Source organism: Salarias fasciatus, chromosome 3, assembly GCF_902148845.1.
Source record: "Salarias fasciatus chromosome 3, fSalaFa1.1, whole genome shotgun sequence".
NCBI lineage: Eukaryota > Metazoa > Chordata > Actinopteri > Blenniiformes > Blenniidae > Salarias > Salarias fasciatus.
The window spans coordinates 18,991,251-19,013,391 of NC_043747.1; the positions used below are offsets into that span (position 1 = coordinate 18,991,251).

At 44.6% G+C, this 22,141-nt stretch overlaps 1 protein-coding gene across 3 annotated transcripts; it reads left to right on the forward strand.

The window, feature by feature from the left end:
- The first annotated feature begins 604 nt into the window (after window positions 1-604).
- arhgef11 (Rho guanine nucleotide exchange factor (GEF) 11) lies at window positions 605-21,518 on the forward strand. Of its 3 annotated transcripts, XM_030086591.1 has the most exons (42): window positions 605-2,125; window positions 3,231-3,245; window positions 4,008-4,099; window positions 4,183-4,287; window positions 4,847-4,896; window positions 4,980-5,037; window positions 5,119-5,318; window positions 5,436-5,507; window positions 5,695-5,802; window positions 6,164-6,212; window positions 6,339-6,376; window positions 6,507-6,599; window positions 7,920-7,982; window positions 8,065-8,169; window positions 8,276-8,374; window positions 8,455-8,497; window positions 8,653-8,749; window positions 9,459-9,581; window positions 9,990-10,013; window positions 10,126-10,252; window positions 10,908-11,001; window positions 11,471-11,500; window positions 11,660-11,792; window positions 14,065-14,274; window positions 14,455-14,502; window positions 14,674-14,822; window positions 15,052-15,192; window positions 15,296-15,372; window positions 15,460-15,585; window positions 15,737-15,854; window positions 15,941-16,089; window positions 16,181-16,256; window positions 16,352-16,534; window positions 16,629-16,710; window positions 16,802-16,882; window positions 16,962-17,017; window positions 17,105-17,257; window positions 17,341-17,637; window positions 17,977-18,081; window positions 18,202-18,470; window positions 18,669-18,786; window positions 18,886-21,518. In XM_030086591.1, the coding sequence occupies exons 1-42, from the start codon at window positions 2,091-2,093 to the stop codon at window positions 18,933-18,935; spliced, it is 4,341 nt and encodes a 1,446-aa protein (XP_029942451.1). In that variant the 5' UTR covers window positions 605-2,090; the 3' UTR covers window positions 18,936-21,518. The 3 variants fall into 3 exon arrangements, with proteins under 3 accessions (XP_029942451.1, XP_029942450.1, XP_029942457.1); XM_030086590.1 differs by lacking the exon at window positions 3,231-3,245 and having other exon boundaries at window positions 6,339-6,403; XM_030086597.1 differs by lacking the exon at window positions 3,231-3,245.
- Window positions 21,519-22,141: the final 623 nt, after the last annotated feature.

Below are 22,141 nucleotides of genomic sequence, written 5' to 3' on the forward strand. Positions count from 1 at the left end.
GAACCTCATGCATATTTTTGAATTATGGGTGGAAATCAGAATACCTGGAGGAAAGCCATGCACACACTGGGAGAACACGCAAAGCACACAAAGAAAGATGTGGCTGGTAATTGTAGCAGGATTTTCAAATCGAATTATTTCTCCCAAAAATAATTGTCTCAAGTAGATAGACTTTTTATTTCTGTAAAAGACTGGCAACACAGTATTGAGCACTGATGTTCCATTATATCATGTATTGATTTGTAGTAATAAATACAACTTTCTTGAAGCAATGTCTTTCAAAAAAATGTATATTTGCATCATTTATTTTAGGTGCGGGTGTTTTTACACATTCAACCTGAATGCATCAATCAGCTTCACCGACTGCAGGAGAAGGAGTGTTGTGCCAAAGGTCAGGAGACAATACATAAACACAACACGTGCTTCGATGTTTAATATGACAAATCAATCATGCATTCTGTGGTTTTCACGAATTTTTAACTTGTAATGTGACAGAAAATGAAGAAAATGCCATCAAGGGTTAAAGAAGTTTAAATTGCATGCAGTAGCGCCGTCTGGCCGCTGGGCGGTGCTGTTTCACCGCTTCAGACGCCTGATCTTTGAGGACATGGTGGTGGATCAGAAGCCAGTCGGGACATCAAGATAACAACACAGCAGGCACCATTACTTCTCGGAACTGTGGCCGCAAAGGGAAATAAATATAACAGCAGGGATTGCGGATAAACGTGGATTCTTCTGGAAGGCCTCAGGAGACACACGGGTCCCGCTGTAACTGTGTTCATTTTTTGGGGGTAAAGAAGACCAAAGGTGGCACCGTATTGCCTTCTGGCTAAGTCGCTAACCATGCAACTTTGTGTCTGAATCTGCACGCTAAAAGCCTCCGCCGGGATTTGCATGGACCCGGAGTCCCCATGACCGGCTTTTCGCCTTGAGGACACAGCCGGCTGGCCAGCTCGGCGCGGCGGGGCTGACTCGCGTCTCGCAGCCGTGCACTGAGTGCTTCGGTTCGGCGTGAGCTGGAACGCCATGCCGCTGGTTGGAGGTGGCCCGTTCGCGGAGCTAACTTCCACAAGCTAACGCTAGCTGGACATCAGAGGCCGCTTCAGGTTGTCGACAGGATCTCCCGGGTTGGCTAATTAGATAACCCCAGACGCACCTTTCTCTGGCCTTTTCCTCCTCACTGTGCTCGCTCTGCGTTGCGGAGGGACTCGTTAATGTTAGCATACTTGCTAATTAGCTCGTTTGTTAGCGAAACCAGTCGTAGCCTCTTGGTTTCGTCCTGATTGTTTACACTGTGCTAACATTCATTTCTAGACACTTACAGTCAGCCTGGAAAGTGGTTTGGAGATGCACTGTTTACTCGTTAAGCCTGGGTACGTCGTGTCGTATGTGGAGTAATTTGCACTAACCTACCAGTACAGGTCATATGACGTTTTAAATCACTTTCAGTTTAGCCACCTTAGTTTGTTTGTGTGGGATTATCTTGCTCGGCACACAGGCTTTTGTGTCTGCTGTGAAGGAAAAGGTCACTAAACATCTAAGTTAATCCAGTGCTGATAGCTCTATTTTGAGTGAAATAAGTGAATTCTGTGTGGTAAACTGAACATTAGCTCCAGGCAGGCTCTGAAAGGCAGGGCTGTTGTTGACCTGGAGAATAACAAGACATATCAGCCACTCATTCATGATTCATGACCTCTGAGGAAGCAGACTGCTCTTTATCTGCTGCACCAAGCCACTAACAGTCTTTGTTTCTTGTATTTATTCTAACTAGAGACGTACACTAGTGAGTGCATGAGCAATAGCCACGTTTAAGGGTTGGATTTAGCAGCACTTTCATTTAAACCCCTATAAGTAGGACTCCTGCTGTGGATGGGAACATGAAGACCCCTCTGTCTGATCTGAACCTGCTTCTGAGTAGCTCCAGGATCTGATAAAGGAAAGGAAGAAAAAAAAAGCCCAACAGAGGGGGCCTTATTGTGTGGACTGTGAAGTGAAGAGGAAAGAGATGAAGACGCAGATAATGAAAGAGGCCCAGGTACAGTGTTGATCCCACACCAGGAAGGAGACAGGAGTGTCACCGGGCTGCAGACATGAGCCTCCGCCAGCCCACCTCCACCCTGGACAGGTACGAGACACAACACGCAGTCACAACATCCTCCCAAATGTTAGGATCCACAGATCAACTCTGAGACATGGTTCAGTGGAAGATCCAGGTTGATGATATTGGAGGTGATTATGGAAGGAATGTAACTCTGTTTAAAGTAATACCCAGATGTGTTGTGGTGGAGAACTGTCTGACACCAAGCTCTTCTTTAAAGCATGGAACAAGGTCTTCAGCGGTGGCTGTTGTGACACGGACATTAGTATTATTGCTGCTTGGTATCAGGCCAACTGCAATAAGCAGGAGTATTTCCGGCAAGTGTTGTGATAACAGAATGATTTACCAAAAACACAAGCAGTCACGTAGATACAAAAGTCCCCGCGCTTTGAGACTCCTTCCAGATAACAGTTCTTTTCCCCCAATTTATACCTACTGGGTGGGATTTTTTAATCTGATTTGCCAAATATGTTGACTCACCAGAGCTTGGAAACACACACTCCCACACGCAGTGATACGTCTGTGTTATATTGTACGTGTACTGTTTTAATAAACGGTTTAATCTTAACTCATTCTTATGATTTTGGCCCCTGAGTGTCATGGCTGAGCACCAGTGGAACAGGCATTCACCAAAAATCATGTGAATATGTCAAAATTTGACTTAAAAAAGGTGTAATTCAGCCCATCCCTGTGACATGAATGACTTATTAAACACTGCACTAATATTTTTAATATTACTGCAGTGTTTAGGGGGTGTTAGTAGGTCTCTGCGCATGCCTTTGTAAATGAAAAATAACAGTGTTTTCCTCCAGAGTGTCATGACTCCCAGACCAGAATATTGTGTACAATGTCTGAGACGATTAAAAAAAAATTAATAAAAAATAAGTAGTTGCACCCAGATGAGATTAGGGAATATCAGTCACAACAAACTCATCTCAGTTATAAAGTCTCAACATCGCTTCGCTGTGTCGCATCCTCTACTTTCAGTAATCTATAAGAGTATGACAGGCTGGATGGATGGTTTTAATGCTTTCTTCCTTCCTGCTGATCTCTCCTTGTACTTCACTCTCAATGTTTCCTCCTCTCTCCCTCTGTCCGGCCTCGCTTCTTTTCTGCCACGCTTCGCTTTCAGCCCTTTCGCTGCTTGGTGAGTTTTCCCGCCTTCTGCTTCTCTCGTTGCTTTTTAATGCGAACGGCGCACTTTTCACCACGTTGTTTCTACCTCCGCAAATAAACTTCACACCTGAAATGAAGATATTTGTGTTTCACACTGTATTAGTCTTTATATTCCATTCATGAAAGGTGCCACTTTTGTAAGAAAATTGCATTTGTGGGATCAGCCCTTGAAAAATTCTGCTGTTGGCTGAAGTCGGCACATGTAGATATACAGAAGGTTTTGATACAATTGCCTTTATGTTGAGATTTTAATGATTTCCAGTAGTATTTGTTTTTTTGTAGAAAGTACTGATATTTTCATTTCATTATAGATGCTCTGTACCTTAATAAGGAAAAACTTTAAAATTTGAATTTATATCTTTTAATTTCACTGGTCAAGATGAAATTGGCCCCTGAACTAAAACGTGTTTCACAGCCCTGATTTATCAAGAAAATGGCTTTTTCATTTCATTGCATTTATTGCCAAGAAGCATTGAGGGAGTCCAGCAAACACAAATTTCTTCACTCTTCTCATTCTTCTTTCCATTGCAGACTCCCTTCTTTCTACTCATCACCTTCTCTTCATCCCTCTTCCTTCAGCAACCCTGTCTTTTGTTATTTATTCTCCCTTCGCCCGCCTCAGCCTGTTCGAGGGAGGGTTTTCATTTTTTTTTAGTTATTGTATGTTTTAAGTTGGCCTGCTTGACATGATTCCACACTCAGCCTCTCCTTCTCCCTCGTTCCTCCACGCCAGGCTCACCAGTCTGACAATCGGGGACTCGGAGCGCAAATCCTCCTCCACACAGCAGAAAGAGCAAACGGCGGACGTCTTCACGGAGGCTACAGGTAACGTTGGGCTCTCCTCACCGGCTTGATTGTTTTGATTTGAGAGCTGTTTTATAGAGTTTATACTTGTGCTGTGGTGTCAGGTCCTGGGCTCGTCCAGAGATGTGTGGTGGTGCAGAAGGACCAGCTGGGATTCGGCTTCACCGTGTGCGGAGAAAGAGTCAAGCTGGTGCAGAACGTGCGGCCAGGTGAGGACGCTTCCACACAAGATGTGTTTATTTACTCATTTTCAAACTTTATGCATGTATGGTTACAGAACTGAGAAAAAAAATGACAAATCTGATGAAAAGTTTGTAGACAATCTTAAAAATGACTCTAATCCTAAAGCACACCGCAAAAATAAAGTTAATTTTTGAATTTACTTCACTTAGCTTGAGTTCAGAAGAACTTTAAATGCTTTGTTTTTCAAATATAGTTCAATTCAAATGATCATAAGACTGTTGAAATGACTTGTTTTTGATCATTGTTCTCTGTGTTACTTTTACTGTTGACATGCTTCTGAAAATGTACGCAGCCATTTCTACACTGATGCTGTGTACACTGCACAGTTTCAAACTTTTAAAACGTGTATTTTCATTTACATCAGGTCAAAATATGATTGGATTTCAGGAAGATTTAAGAATATCTTATTTAATGTTTCAGGTTAACAAATTAAAATTTTCACTGTTTGATTTCAATAAAAAAAAATATGTTTTTCTTTGTGTTAAGATGGATTTTTTTAGCATGTTTCTGTGTGTCTCTCATCAGGTGGTGCAGCGGTCAAGGCCGGGGTCCATGAAGGAGACCGGATCATAAAGGTTTTCTCGGCTTTCTCACACGATGAATCGACGGCTGTGCGTCTCTGCCTGAATTCATTGTTAATTCTCTTGAACTTTCTCAGGTGAACGGCTCCTTGGTGTCTTCCATGTCGCATCACGAGGTGGTCAAGCTCATAAAATGTGAGTTTAGAATCAGTAATCGTCGCCACTTCATCCTTTCCTCTGCAGATGTTTCCGTTACTCTTTCCTCTCGCCTCGCAGCTGGAACCTACGTCGCTCTGACGCTACAAGGGCCTCCGCCGTCAGCCGCCTCCCTGCCTTTAGAGCCCCTCCCCACTGACCTTCCCCCCAATCAAAGAACGTCTCTGGGAGGAGAGGCCCCGCCCCCTCCGCCCCCACCCCTGCCCTCTGGGCTGGGCATCTCCCCTTCCCAAAGAATCACGGGGCCCAGGCCACTGCAAGTGAGTCAACCTGCCAGCGTAAACACCATTTATACTCATTTACCAGCTCCAAACGGCGTGTTTGGGCCGCAGGAGCGATATCAGGCCAGATAAAAGACATGGTTTGCATTCTTTTAGGACCCAGAAGTGCAAAAACATGCCAGTCAGATACTCAGGAAAATGCTGGAGCAGGAAGAAGCTGAACTGCAGGTATGCAAGTACAAAAAAGAAAAAGTGCTGTCCTCGTTTCATCTTGCTGTCTTTTACCTCAGTGTGAGCAAAAACACACTTTCTACTGAAGCACGCATGCTGGCGTTCAAGCATTTTTGTGTAAATCTATTGACTGCAGCCGAAATGTTGCGATGGATAATCGGATAACTGTGTGTTTGACGTGAAGGGTCTGATGGACGAGCAGCTGAAGAACCCGTCGCCGTCACTGGAGGAGCGGATCGAAAGTGCCAAGAGGAGAGCTCACCAAGTCCGAGTCAAGATTCAGCAAGATCTGGTGAGACCCCCACCTCATATCTGTCTTTTAGGATGTTTACTATCTAATAATACATCTGACAAAAATCTAGTAATTCATGATCGCATATTTGGTTGTTTGAATAAGGGATCACAAATGAATAATCTGATATTTGAACTTTAATTCCTCAAAGATAAAATTTTTTTTTTTTTAAACACTGTTGGGGAAAAAGACTGGTACATAATAATCATTTTAATCATAAAAATTGTTATATAAAAGCTTAAAATGCCAGTAATGTAGTGAAGAGAAAACAGGTGAATAAAACTGAATTGATGGCGTTAAAGAGTGATGTGCTTTCTTTGCTTGATCTGAAATCTAACTTGTGCTTTGTTTACTTTTACAGGAGGGAACAAAGTTAGAATCTATTTCAAGCTACGTCATTGCTGGGGAAGGTCTGTGGGTTTTTTTCTTTAATTTTTTATGTGTTTTTCAATCTTCACTTCCGAGGGTTTAAACTATGAATAAAAGTGATTGAAGTTGTGGGTTTAAAGTGATTTAAACCCTCCTCTGCTCCTCAGGACGAGTGTCAATGGACTCCAGTGAAGGAGACATGGAGGTGAGGCCAGTCTCCACCTCTATAAGCGTGAGTGTATATGTGTGTGTGTGTGTGCTTGTGCACGTGACGATCCCGCTCATCCCGTTACCCTCGTCCGTCCTCCCTCCCTCCCTCCCTCCCTTCCTTCCAGGCATTTGAGAGCCCCCACTCCTCCCCCTCATTTTCCTTCAGGACCTCCCTACACCGACGGCAGAACTCCGACACACACACCCTGTCTGACTTGGTGAGATTGACACACACACACACACACACACACACACACACACACATACACACACATGCACAAAGCTGACTTAGGAATTCCTCTATTTTTCAGGTTATTTTGAATTGTTTAGGAAGAATAGATTAGATTTGAATAGATTTGAATAGATTAGGAAAGATCCTAATCTATTTTAAAGCCTTGCATCAGTTTAGGAAAGAGTTTTTTTTTCTTCATACAGTTGTGTGAATGAAACCTCACACAGTGAGAATAAAAACCCCAGAACCCTTTAAATGACCTGAAACACACAGCAAAGTTACTTATTTTCTAACAACAAACACACCGTTAAAAGATCCTTAAAGAAGCTCTGTTTTAGTAAAGTGGCTTTTAAACGTTGCGCCACTTTACAACAGTCTTTTTATAGTAATTCTCACTTTTCTGTAACTAAAAAACATGGATTTCATCTTTAAAAGACGTCAATAAGGCTTTTCTGTTTCCACACTAAAATGGAGGAGGCATCATCTGAAATCCAGTGCTGAAGAGAATGTTTCCTGACAGAATGTTTTAATATTAGGTTTTTATTTATGATTTTTATGTCAGTTACAAAAGCACTAGAAAAACCTCAGAAAGAGGAAAAAACAGATGAAGTTTAAGTTCCATTTTCAGGAGAAACACGGAAGAGTTGGAAAGTAAATGTAGTTTTTTATTGTGTTTCTTCATCTTACACTGATTGTACAGAGCAGGAGCTGCTGGCCTGCTGCTTCATTTACAGTCAAACTTCGCTTCCTCTCACAGTTTGTTGTCAGCTGTTTTTCCTCATAAGAATCCATGTAGAAGTAATTAACCCCTCCCTGACTGAATGGAGAGACATATCTGAGACATGGACGCCGTCCTCGATCTATTCTCCTTTTGTACTTCTCATCATCTTAAGCTCTCTTGTCTCATGTTGTGTCTTATGAAAGAAAATATCCACCAGAAAGGTGCAGTACAGTTGAAGCGGCTGTTGTGCACCATGACTGTTACCTGCTGAGTTTGACTGTTTTTCTTTCCATTTGCCACCGTCTGTGTTCTCCTCAGCCCCCCTGCAGTGACTGCTTGAAGCGTTCACCAGAACAATTTGTAAATAAGTAGAAATTAATTGGTTTTAATCATGACAGTTGCTTTGATTAAATGTAGAGGGAAGCAGTGAGGCTGAAAACAAAACGTCTCACCACAGTCCTCCTCTCATGTGTCTCGTTTTGCACTGCATGAGCACTTTATGAATGAGGAATGAGCGAGTCGTGTCTTCCAGGACGTTAACCGGTGTTTCTTTTGTTAATGAAGTCTGTGTTTTTGTTTTCCAAGCCTGGAAAACCTCAGATCATCGGACCCGAGGAGGAAGATGAAGATGGTTATGCCTTTAATGAGGTGAGGACGCACTTCTTGCTTTACTGTTTTTTTTTTTTTCTTGCAAATGCAGACTTTTTTTTAAAAAACTGTTTGGTTTCAGATGGACGGCCCGTTCCAGGACATCGAGTTGTTAAAGTCCCGCCCGGCGCACATGACGGTGTTCATGAGATACGTCTTCACTCAGCTTCTGGACCCCAACCCGCTGGTCAGTCCGATCTCACCAAACACTGGTTTCAGTCGTATCTTATTGTGCTTCCAGAATCTTTTATTTGAATTTTTTTCCATTAACGATTTGCTTTCATCTCCATCAGCTGTTTTACTTGTCGGTGGAGGCCTACCTGGGCTCCAGCACGAAAGACGCCCGTGCACTCGCCCCTCAGATCTGCTCCCACTTCCTGGATCCAGACGCCGTATGTACCGACGTCAAGCGTACTTTTGCCATTTCTTCATTGTAACGTGTCTGAAACATGAAACCTTTTGTTTCCCGTAGCCTCTGAAAATCAAAGTACGAGACGAGTACCTGTCAGATATCGGTAAGCCGACTGAAAGATCACTGTAATTTTTAGCTTTGCTTGTTTCAGTTCTTGCTCACTGCTACATTCATGAACAAAACAAATGCAGCGTTGGTTGAAAATTTGATTTGTCTGAGGCGGCCGGAAGTTGAGTGTGATTTCGGTCGTCTTTTCAGAAAGTCGGCTCCAAGCTCAGGAGGACATCCGGGGGCCTCTCTCAGAGCTGCAGCAGCAGGTGCTGCCCGACATCCAGGACCAGATTCAGGACTACAGGTGTGTTACTATCAACTAACATCAACATCAATCCATACGTGTGCAACACAGAACTTTGTTGTCTCTAATTTGACACGTGACGCCACAGTCATGCTGAATACTGAGAGAATCAGGCCAGCCTTTAAAATCTCAGCTAGTTACAAGTATTACCATGTTGCAACAAAGCACCAAAGGCTCATACAGGGACCGTGTTGAATGTATTTTCATTCAAATATTGGTACGATATAAATAATAGATCATTAATAGTAGAACGTGTGTGTAGCGTCCTGGAGTGGTGTGTGGATGAAGGCAAAATGTGATTTGAAATAGAAATTAATTTGAAGATTATCAAAATTGAAACAAAGCATACAATTAAAACCACTTAAATCTATATGTAAATTTATTTTTCTATTATCTTTGTCATCAATTTGCAGTCTGAACAGCTGCTATTTCTAAATTTTCACTTTAAACATGTTGAACGAGATCGAGTTGAGTTTAAACGTACAGTATATAGAAAAATATAAAGAAACTTCAGTAAATAATCTTCATAGCAGCAGTGAACATGTCTAATGTGAATTCTACTATTGTGTGTTCAAGTAGAAATATTCAACCATCGTTTAATTTTCAACAAATGTGACTCTTTTTTGAAATGCCACTAGAGGGCGTGTGTGTACCGGAGTTGGAGAATCAGTGCAGCGTTAACAGGAGTGTTGTTGTGTTGTGGGAGCAGGAACAAGCAGATGATGGGTCTGGGCTCCCTGTTCGGAGAGGGAGACCTGCAGCACCTGGACGGAGACCCCAGCAAAGAGAAGCAGGTGGTGGACCGACAGGTCACGGCCCTCTGGGAGATCCTGTGAGTCTGTTTTCACGCTTTCCTCTTCCTCTCACTTAAAAACTGTGAAAAACCTGTAGATTTCGTTCCGTCGGCTCGCTGACAATACAGTGAATTACGTCCCGGCTCGTTAAATGAGTGTGACTTGAACACACAGTCAGCCGGGTTTCCCCGGCAACGCGGCTGGTCGCTCTCGCCGCTATAAAACAGTTATTGCAAAGTGGAAGACGGCGCTGCCATAACAAAGGTCGTTGCCCTCGGCCGCGAAAGCCTCGAAAGCACATGACATTTACTCCTTTCACTCGACTCCCATTCACGCCGGTTCCCGTGACCGGTCTGCGGCGTCACACACGGCGTCTTGAGGTGGAGTTTGTACCTGAGCGAGCAAGAGAAAGCTAACATTTTTATGCCTTTTTGTTTCCACTGCAGATCCAAGCATGAAGAAGACAGAAGGTAAAAGCAGTGAAGAAACGTTGTTTGCTTGTTTACCATCACCTCCCCCGCCGGGTTCGTCTTCTCACGCCTGTGTTTGCTCTGTGTGTTTGTCTCCGCCCGCCGCCCCCAGTTCCCCTCTGGCGTCGGCCGTGCTGCTCTACCTGCGACACTCTGGGATCAAGCTCCGGGACTCCAAGGTCTTCCCCGGCCTGAGCACGGAGAAGGAGAAGTGGCTCGCGTTCCTCAAGACCAAGAAGGTAAGCGGTGGATCTGACTTCTCCAGGGGTGAAAGTGCAGTGACGTGGCCGCTGTGGTGGAAGTTTAGCAAACTTTATTATAAATATAGAATATGGTGAATTTGTCAAACAAGATTTCTGGGCTGCATTAAAAATTGAATGTTTTTCCACATTATTTTTATGAACTATTGTTGTTCCAGGTCTCTATTTATTTGTTTATTTATTTATTGAACCATCTTTTTTGCCCCACTGTTTTTTTTTTTTTTTTTTTTTTTTTTTTTTAAGTTTTGTGATGGATGCTCTGTTGTTCTTTTTTCCCAACATCATCCAGTTTTCTCTGCGGATCAATCCCATAATGCTTTGCACTGACATTTGGAACATGCACACATGATTCCACATTTAGGTTTACATGGAAGTATTCAAGAAAGGTGTGTTAGCTCAACTAATCAAACACGGTTCTTTCAAAATTGAAAAACTAAAACATTCTTATTATTTATTGTCTGAACAAAAAGAAATACTTTTTCATAAATTTGTATCATCACTGATTTCATTAGTCAGGCTGTTTTCTGGAGAAATGAGGATTTTACTGCCAGCCTGATGAAAAGTTAATCGTCCAGTGTTTTAACCAGATGGAAATATTACATGCTATATTAACATGTGATGCTTCTCTCCACAGCTGCCTGGTGCCAAGAAAGAGAAAGATGGAGAGGACAAGAAGAGAAATCCCATCCTGAAGTACATCGGCAAACCCCGGACCACAGCACAATCCAGTAAATAAACACACACACACACACAGTTCATTTACAAACTATTATCAGCAACTTTGATCTTGGTGAATTCTGCAAAAATATGTCCAAATTGTGACCGACCATAAGGGCAGTATGAATGTATGTGATATCTCTATCTTGAATTTTTATCTATTTTACAGTAATTTGGGGTTGTTTCAGTTGATATCTGACTCAGACGTGCCCAGCATGACCATAACCTATAAAACCAACTGTTTGTGAATGTTTGTAAGCGTGGAGATGTTGGCCGCATGGTGCCGCTCTCAGCTAATGATGGAACTGAAAAGAGTTCAGATTTACGTTTAACATTCTCACTTGTCTGATTTTGATTCTGTTCACCTTGTTTATCCTTTTGTTGATCCATGTCTTTATTTCTTATGGTTTTGTTTTTCTGATTTGCTCCTTTATTGGTTTCTTTCTTTTATTGTTGTTTTTTTTTCATTTTTATTTTTAGCATTCCATGTCCCGTTGTCTCCCACTGAAGGTACTCGCTCTCCCGTCTTCAGTTTTAATTTTCAACACACCTTTAAAACGTTTTTTTCTTGATTTTAAACATTTTCTTACTCATGAAGTTCTCCCTGCTGATAGTTTAGACGCCACTGTTTGATCGTGCGGTTAAACGAAGTGATGTCTGTGCCTGCAGTCCGTCCCGGCAACGTGAGGAACATCATCCAGCAGTTTGAGAATCACTCGGACACGACGGGCGAGGAGGGCGGCGAGGCCGCCGAGCATCAGAGGCTCTCCTCCAGCAGCCTGGGCGACGACGCCATGGACAGGTCAGTGTCTGCAGTAGGGGTGGGCGATATGGCAAAAATGTCATATCACGATTTTTTTAAAATCAATATCACGATCACGATTTTATCACAATTCTTTTTTATATTGATTTTTCTAGACTAATTTGCAAGTTTGACCATTTTTTCCCCAATGTTAAACATATAAAACGTATAAAATGTATTTAAACATGTAAAACCCTAAAAGGAAAAAAAAGACGATTTAAGCCAAAGAAACTGGCTTTAATTTAAATAGTACAGGTTTTTTCTAATCAAAATGTGCAATGAACACAAACATAAAAAGTAATGAACAATAGAGTGCACTTTTGTAACAAAAAAACTAAACACACCAAACAGATTATTAAAAAGGAAAGGCTCAATAAAAATGCAAACTTGTCTGGTTACCTCTTAAAGGGCAACAATTTAGAACAAAAACAATTTAACTTTAATATCTATAACCTGAGTGAATAATACTATAATGCTTGAGCACTATTTTTTGTTCAGAGATCTAAGCTTTTATCTCCTTTTAAAAATGAGGTAAAAGATAATGAAAAATAAAGTACACTTTTGTTACACAAAAAACTGAACATATCAAATAGCTTTTTAGCAGTTTTAATGGGATACAGTTTTAATAGTTGCGCTATATGACCACTAGAGGGCTCTGTCTCCATTGAAATACAGCCCCTCATAATCCCATTAAATCAAAGACGTTCCACTAGTTATCAGACTAAAGGGCCGTTTCAGCTGTTACCTTGATGTTATGTTCACTAAGTGTCTTTTCACATTTCTGTGATTTGTTGTATATAAAATCCCTCATGCTAGCTTGTGAACTGCTAGCGGTAGCTAGCATTAGCATCGGTGCTAGCTTCAGCGTCTCTCTCTCCAGCTTTTAGGGGTGTTTCTATGGCGGCTGATCTCTTGTAGATCCTGTACTGCTGCTGTAAACCAGCTCTGCCTGACACAGCCTCCACCCAGCAGTAGTTGCAGTTAGAAGAGAGAAGCTGTCACACCGCGCTGCGCTCGTTGTCAGCTGCCTTTGCGTCCCCGAGTCAACATGAACGCAGCACTGGCTGTGGCTGCGTTTTTGTTTTGTTTTTGTTTTTGTTTTTAATCGTCATTAATGTTGCTTGTATGCATGTATCTATTATGTATGTGGAGAACTGCACTAGAGGGAATATTTAGTTAATATTATATGAAGCTTTCAGATAACATCACTCCAAAAATTATATATAGGTGAAAAAAGAACGAGGCCCAATAGACGATTTAACGATCTTTCTGATTTATGAGATCGTCCCGATGTTATACCATATTGGCCCGAATGTAAGACGATGTTTTTTTCCAGAAATTGCATCCTAAAAAGTGGGGTCGTGTTATAATCGCGGACTTACGGTAGATGGTCACTACCCATCCGCGCCACTAGATGGAGCCAAAGTATCACTGACCAGAGAGCGAGTGGAGCGATGAAATGAGATCAAATGATCTGATGAAAAATGGCGGATCATCTGGAACAAAGGGGCTGAACGCTGGACAACTGAGCAAACAACAGAGGCGAAGTTATGATACCAACTTTAAACTGATGGTGATCAACGCAGCAGAGTCATCAAACTACTGCCAAGCCGCCAGGAGATCTGGTGTAGCAGAGTGGAGAGCACAGAAAAAAAAACGCCCACAGAATGGTAACGCTATGAGAAAAGCTTTCCGTGGTCTCAAGAGCGCTTCAGAGAGACTGATAGAAGGGTGAGTGAATACGTCACTGAAGAACGGAAAGATAGAATGCCCACCACCAGAGCCTGATTCAGCTGAAGGGACTGGAAAGTTATTTACATCATTTATGCAGTTTTGACCCCTTGAGGTTCTTATTTGTTGCTTATTGTTTCTTATTTTGAGAAAGAGAATATATTTTTTATTCAATACTGTAGTAATATTTTTTCATTTTATATCTCGTGAAATGTTATCTCAGTTGTGAGTTTTTGAGTTTATAATAATTGAATAATAAAAAGTTGTTTTATGAGTGACCTTATTGTCTTCAGCGTTTTTTTTTTTTTTTTTTATCACAAAATGATCTTTGACAAATAGGGGCCGTGTTATAATCGGAGTCGTCCTATATTCGGGCCAATACGGTAATCCTTAACGATCTTAAATCGTCATATCGCACATCCCTAGTCTGCAGTGCATGTAGCTTGGCGCTCCTGTGACTTATTGACAGAAATATTTGACAGATAGTGATGACTGGTGGACGGATCTTCCAAAACGAGTCCTCTCTGTCACTCTCTTCCAGCCCAACGGTGTCGGTGCGTCTGGCCCGCAGCGAGTCGCTGAAGGCGCAGGGCGAGGGCCGCCGGCGGGGCGGCGCCGCCGCGGGGAGCGAGTCCGTCCCTCGCTCTCGCAGCGACGTGGACATGGAGGACTGCGGCGAGGAGGGCGAGGCGGCCGGCCTCAGACCCCTGCAGCACAGCGCCTCGTCCTCTGCGTCCAGCAGCTCGGCACGGTACACACACACACACTCGCCGAGCGTTTTCCTGTGAATTGACGATTTCTCCCGCCAGCAGAGGCCTCCGATCCGGACTTCAGCTACCCGCTCTTTATCCACTACGCTGCAAAGCTTCAAAGCTCTTTCTGAGAAGTTTAGGTTTTCACTCCAACTGTCTCCGCTCTCTCTCGCACTCAGGTCTCTAGAGAACCCTACACCCCCATACACCCCTCGGTCCAGGCGCAGGTGAGTCACCTCGAAGCCCCCGAGATAGACCGCTGATAGAAATCCTCATGACGACGGCAGGCCACAGAATTCAGACGTTTTCCCAGTTTGGTTTGTAAAACTTTGAATCTCTAAAGTTATTCAGGATAAATTCAAAGTTCTCCTTTCTGTTTGTGTGCACTGAATTTTTAGGAGTGTGGACTCGCCGCTGGCTCTGCTGCCTGACGCCGCGGCGCCGGACGACGAGGCCTCGGAGCGCCAGAACTGGCAGGACACGGTTCCCCCTCAGCTCCTCGCCACGCTGAGCCCGCGGGAGGTGGAGCGGCAGGCCGTCATCTACGGTACGAGTTGATGTTGATAAACATGTTTTCAACCCGCTGACTCAACTCAATACATTTTATTTGAATTTGCAGTCTTTCATCCAACATAAGGTGGAATATATAGACCAGGGGAGGTGGTTCAATCCCTCCAAACAAATCCTGTCGTTCTAGAAATTATATAACACTTACCCTTTCAGTGTTTTTTCTCATTTAAAGGTGCACTGACTTCCTTTCTCTTCCTCCTCCTCAGAGCTCTTCACCACAGAGGTGTCCCACGTGCGCACCTTGAAAGTCCTGGATCAGGTCTTCTTCCAGAAAATGCAGTCTGTCCTCAACTCCGAAGAGCTGGCCTGCATCTTCCCGAACCTGCACCAGGTCTACGAACTGCACGGTGCGTCTGCAAACCGGCGAAAGAAAAGTCATGTTAACGAGTTTGAAATGAGTCTAGATATGGATATGACATATTGTTGCTTCTGCATCATTTCCTTCTGCAGCAAGTCTTTGTGAGGCGATGAAGAAGCGACGGGAGGCGTCCATCGTTCAGGAGATTGGGGACGTAATGCTGGCCAGGGTCAGTTCAGCATCCAGATTTTCTCGCTCTCTCGGCCCTTCGTGACGGTGGTTGTTCTTGTCGCTGATCGTTGCCGTGCGTTTTCAGTTTGAAGGTGCGGCCGGAGACGAGTTTCAGGAGCAGGCGTCGCTGCTGTGCGGCCAGCAGTCTCAGGCTCGAGAGCTCATCAAGAACAAACGGCGGAAAGACCCCCGCTTTGCTCACATAATCCAGGTACAGACAGCGTAAATAACAGTGCAAAAGTTAAAACAGTGGTTAATTCACTTAATTTTCTCCTTCCGAACTCAAAAGCTTTGAAAGGAAATCAGTGTTTCATGTAAACTCCCTGGAGGTTGTGACTGGGCTGGCTTGTGGCTTGTTTCAGGAGTGTGAAGCGAGCCCTCTCTGTCGGAGGCAGCAGCTCAAAGACCTGCTGGTGGCCGAGATGCAGAGACTCACCAAGTACCCGCTGCTGCTGGACAACATCCTCAAACACACAGAGGGTGAGCGCTCGGGAAGCGGCCGGCCTGTTGGGAAACGCAGAGAAACGATGAAACGGCGGAATCCATTTATTTCCCTCCGTTTGCAGCCGCTTCGCCGGACCTCCCCTCGCTCCAGCGTGCGCAGGCGTGCTGCAGAGCGATCCTGCAGGCCGTCAACGAGGACGTCCGGGAAACGGAGCACCGGCAGCGGCTCAGCCAGTACCAGCGCAGACTGGACGCTGCGCCGCAGTTCAAGGTTTTACAGCAGTGCATCTGTTAGAAAATACTTCCAGTTAAACCGATCGGTGTATTTAAAGTGTTTTGTTTTTGTTCTCCTCGCGTTTTAGAGTCTGGACCTCACCACAAAGAGGATGATCCATGAAGGGCCTCTCACCTGGAAAGTTAGCAAAGACAAGCGGATCGGTCAGCAAAAACAGCAGCTTAAGAGACTTTTTTAACCAAAACCTGTTGAGTTGAATGTCATTAAATCGTTGCTTGACGTCTGCTGGTTCCATCAGAGATCCAGGCGCTGCTGCTGTCGGACTGCCTGGTCCTCCTCCAGAGGGGTCCGGACGACCGGCTGCAGCTGCGCTATCCGTCCCGCTGGCTGGGTGGCGGCGGAGGCGGCGGCGGAGACAGCAAGACGTCCTTCAGCCCCGTGGTGAAGCTGGACTCGCTGCTGGTCCGCTCCGTCGCGACAAGTAATCGCTCTGGTTACATTTAGAGTTTTTTTTGTTTTTTTTTTTTTTTAATTTATTTAGTTACAGACATGAACACCCTTTCTTTTCTCTCCAGATAACAGAGCCTTGTATGTGATCAGCGCCACGGAGCGGCAGATCTACGAGCTGGTGGCCGGAACGCCGTCGGAGAAAAACATGTCCGTGCCGCCTTGTTTTCTCGTCTCGGGCCGTCCGATCCTTCAGAAACACGACTCCAGATGTGTAAACGTTTACATTTCTGTTTTACAGCTGGAAAGAGTTGCTTGAAAAGACCATCTCTACGGCCGTCGGTTCCTCTCCGCTCATCAATCACGGATCAATAGCGACATTGTGAGTGAAGTTCAGGCTTGTTGATCGGTAATGAAGGCGACTCAGCAGCTGCTTCATCACTGTGCGTCTTCTCCTGCAGCTCCCCCAGTCCTCGCAGCTCTTCCCCAGTCTCCGCCGACAGCATCGCCTACAGAGGTGACGGTCGGATTCCAGCCACACCTCATCCTGAAGAGTCGCGTTCCCCCGATGTTCCCCGGTTTTTAACCGATCGGTGTCTTTCAGACAACTCCATGTCGGAGCTGTCGGATCCCACGAAGCCCCTTTCCTCCAACGACGACGCGGCGCTCTCCGACGACACGCCCACGGACCGATCGGAACCCTTCCCGAGCGCAGAGGGAGGGGCCGTCGGCGTGGCCGAGGCCGCTCTGCAGGACGGTGAGAGCGGCGAGCGTCAAGACACCCCGAAAGACGTGTGCTTCTCAGAACCGTAACGCGACTCGGCGTCCTTCCCTTCGCAGTGGAGACGCTCCGGCAGCTCATCCTGCGAGACCTGGAGGAGGACGGGTGGAGCCACGACTCGGACGACACGCCCACCAACGAGACGGCCACCGAGCGGAGCGCGCTCGCCGAGCCAACGCCGCCGCCGCCGGAGCCCCTCGAGGCCATCCTCGCCTCGAGCGCCGGCGAGTGGGAGGAGCCCGAACAGGCTCCGCCCGAACAGGTTCCGCCCGAAGAGGCTCCGCCCGAAGAGGCTCCGCCCGAAGAGGCTCCGCCCTCGGACGCAGAGCTGCAGAGCTTTCAGGTCATGAGGAAAGGTAACGGCGTCGCAGTAACTCAGCATCGTCCTCAAACCACGAACGGAGACAGAAAACAGGGTCGACTTAATGTTTAATGCAACTCTGTAGATCAATATTTCTCCCGTTTCCACCTAAACTCGGCGACATGCATCTGTGATTCGCTCTGAAATGTTCGGTGTCGGTTTCTTCCTCTGCTGCTTTCTTTGCATGTTTCTTCCACATCCTGGGATTTTTTTTTTTTTTTTTTTCAAAATTGTTTTTTTCCTGCACACTTCCGCTTGCCGTTACGATCACGATAACATTTTTTTGACTTCCTCACTGCCGCCCCTCTGTCACACCTCTATCCTCTGTGCATAGCCGTGGTTGCGGGTCCTCCTCCTTCTTCTTCTTCTGTCCCTGACGGCACCTCTGATCATGTCTCCCATCAATCAGCCGGGTCAAGAGGCGGGGCCAAAGCCGAGGGTAATGATGACCGATCTGGTCGAGCGCTGCAGATATCAGATTAATTTTAATCCGTACTCTGAGAGATGATCCTCGCTGTGGATCCGCCGGCTGACGCGTCGCCGCATCTCCTCGCCGCAGGAAACACTTTCTACCTGGTGCTGCCGTCGGAGCAGGGAGAGAGCGTCACCGACGACCTCGTGACCCCCACGGCCGACGGCCTCCCCTCGGACGGCCCGGTGGCGTCGCTAACGCAGCCCGAGGACCAAACGGCAGGCGGCGGCGCCTACCAGGAGGAGGAGGAGGAGGCGGGCCAGGAGAGGGCCGTGCCGCGGAGACACATGATCAGAAATGTAGACGAGATTTTTCACACAATCGAGAGCTTGATGACCAAGTTGAGACAGCTGAAGGTGAGTTCAGACCGATGTGGAAGAATCAACGTGTTGTTGCTCACAATGCTTTTTATTTTTTGTTACAGGAAAAACTGTAAAGTTCTTATAGCTGTTTTACCTGGTCAGGCTGAGATCAGGACCAATGCGTTCGACCCTCTTCTCGGTTCGAGTCTTTTGTTCATTACTGTCCTCCTAACCAACCCCCGCCCTTCACAGGAGATCGAGGCGGCCCACCACAAGCTGCTGGAGACCCTCAGAGAGCCGCCTGACGATCAGCACTGCCGCTCAGCCACCGTCTCCCGGACGCCGTCTCTGGATCGCAGCTCGGGAGACGGTCAGCACCTCCAAAGTTCTCCGCATCGACTTGAGATCGCTGCCGGTATCCGGTTCCTCGCGCGCTGAACGCCTCTCCTCTTCTTCTCTCGCCGGGCAGGTAAAGAGGGCAGCCCAGCGGGGCCCAAGATCCTGTCCACCGGATTCTGACGGCGCCGCCGCGTCGCCGGACCCGCTACGCACTTCGTCTTGCATCCAGACGCACCTGTTGTCCCCACACCTCCCCCCCCCCCCCGCACCGCCAGCCGTGCAGAACATCACAGGGACCTCATTTCTTTTGTTTTTTATTTTTAGTTCTGTGGTTTGGACTCGCCAGGTTTCCAAGGAGCATCAGAAAAAAAAAACTGGAACATGAAGGGACGAAGCGACAAGTTGAAGATGAACGGAAAAGAAAACAAAAAGTCTGAAGGATGGAAAGAAACGCGAAAGTGAACGAAGGAATGGAGCAGAAAACCGTTTTTTTTTTTTTTTTTTTTTTTTTTTTTTTTTCTAAGTTTGAGGGAAAAACCAGAGGGACCCAACTCCCCCCCACACACCCCCACCCCCCAGCACTTTACCCACAATGCATCTCTTCTGCTGCCTCGACAGCGGACAGATCAGGGAGCGGAGGATTCAGGACTGTGTCTTTATAATTCAGGTTATTTGCACTGGGTAAGGAAACCGACGTCTCACACGCGCACACACACACACACACACACACACAGCATTCAGCCGTCTCGCTCACTGTGGAAGAAACACTCGGCTCCTCCAGCCTCTATTTGACTACTGACATGCTGGCAGGCCTCATTTTCAGCGCCGGGCGACGACAAGCAGGAGGAAAACGCAACAAAAAAAAAAACAAGCGGATTCGAAGATTTAAAAACTTGAATTTCCTCCGGAAAGCCGCCACTTTTCAAGGTCCGACTGTGAATAACTCTCCAGCACGCCATAATCAGCGGTAAATACTGTGAACCAGCAAACTCACCCGCATCGCGTTCGGGTCGCAGAGCCTCATGTGAAGTCCGTTTCCACCTGAAACAAGCGTTTAGTGCAAGGCCACTGATTTATTTAGTTTTTTCGTTTTGTTTTTGGGGTGAAAAAACTCACAAAGCCAACCGATAAACATATCTGAGTTGTTTCTGAGGACATTAACTCCCAAGTATTTATTGCAGGAAGGGCTGAGAGTCGGTTCGGTATGTAGCACTGTGGAAAAACCAGATTTCTGTTTTCATGAAGCCTTATTTTTTTTAAAACAAATCAAACGTGACGATGATTCGCCGCTGTTTAAGTAGGTAAATCTGTTTGTTTCCACCAAATGGATGAAAACTGAGCTGTGGCTGTTTTATTTGTCATTTTTAAAATCCCTAAATTAAGCTAATCCAGCCAGTTAATCTCTAAATCTCTGTATTTCAGGGAGCGGTGTTGGTGTTCATATCAGATTATGTGTATTTCACAGAAATCAAACCACTACTTGCAAAGTTACTTTATCTTTTTTTTTTTAATGATGGTGAATTAAAGCCACAGTAAGGGGGAAAAAATAGAGGATTATTTTTATTTAGTGTTTTAAAAGTGAAGAAAAAGTCTGAAATGAAGCTAATTTGAGGGAAAATGATGAGTTGTGCTCAAAGACGTGAAGAAAAGTCCATTAAAATGAAGTCAAAACGGCGCAAAGTCGACTATTTTAACAGTTTTGACTTTATCTCGCAAAGTTCTTTTCATTTCAAGCTCTTTTCTTCACACTTTGAACAATTAATCCATGAAACTTAGTATTAAACTCGGGGTTTCGTGTAAATTAATGCTAAAACAAAGTTTCCCTAATGTGGCTGTAACTCAGTCGTTTGTTCCTCAAACCACACCTGTGTGGGTTTGATTCTAATCCATAAAGAGAAATGGGAATTTACGCTGCGAATTAATTTCTTTTGACATTCCCATCTGAGAGGACGGAGTTTCAGTTTCACTCACCAGCGGTTCACCAGCTGCAGAACTGACTGCACTACAGTAAAAAAAAACAAAACCCTAAACAAGCCACTTTCTACACTTGATCTCTCCGTTTCACTAAGAAGAGAAGAGAAACAGCAGCTGACCTCGAAGGAACTCGCAAAGGAAAAAAAAACACAAAGTTCCACCAAAGTGAGATGTTTCAAAGGGATTTTTCGTGATGTTTTCAAACCAGATTTCAGTTCTGTTCACTTTCAGTACTATTTTCACGTCTCGTCACTCAGCTATACTTCACAGAGATAACAAAGCTTCTCTCTCTCTCTCTCTCTCTCTCTCTCTCTCTCTCTCCTCTCTCTCTCTCTCTCTCTCTCTCTCTCTCTCTCTCTCTCTCTCTCTCTCTCTCTCCTCTCTCCTCCTCTCTCCTCTCTCTCTCTCTCTCTCTCTCTCTCTCTCATATCTCCAGTTTCTACCTCTGCACCTCCTCCTATCTTCAATAATTCCCTTTTCATTCATCTTGTACATTGACATCAGCGTTGCGGCCGCGAGCGGCTTCAAACTAAAACTGATTTTCCTTTTTTTTTTAAAAAAAAAAAGAAAAGAAAAAAAAAAGTTGTTGCACAAAATCTTCCCTGCACAGTGCGAACTACTGTATGCATAAACACGTCTTTAACTATCATCTCATTGTCTTTTTTTTTAATTATAAAAAAAAAACCACACATGTAATATAGAGATCAGACCCACTTGTTTTATATGTTAATTTCTTTCTGTAAAGACTTAGTCCTCGTATTTTGATTTTATTTTTGTAGATATGATTTTCAAAAAAGGATGTATAAATTATTTTCTTCTCCTTTGTTTTTAAAATTGGTGAGATTGTTAGCTGCACAGAAGGAAAAACAAAAGAACAAAAAGCCGAGCCTGTGTCTCGGATTCATGTGTTTTGTGAGATTAAAAAGTGACCAGATTAAGACAAACGGCTGCTGCGGTGTGTTTTGTTTTTTTCAGCTTTTCTGCATCTCATCGTCACACTGAAACAAGAAAGGACCAAACAAATGGAAGTATTTCCTGGATAGTTCATCAAATAAACACTTTTTTTTATCACACATTTACAGATACAGGGAAATTTCAAGTCCTTATTACTGAATCTGAGCAATTTTTTTGTTTGTTTTTGCAGTGACTGCAAATTTATAGGCAGAAGAAGAGTATTTCATTCATTCATTCATTCAGGACTTGTTAAAAAAGTAACATTCCATTCCTAACATGCAAATTTCTCACTGACATTTTCAAACTTCATTCAAATTTTTTCATGAGTGTCAAACATTTTAGTTCAAGGGGCACATGGACAAGACTCAACAGAATAACAAAATAAATATAAAAAAATCTAGAATAGCCATTAATAAATAATTTAATAATAGCCAATCTGCATTTATTTGGAATGGGAA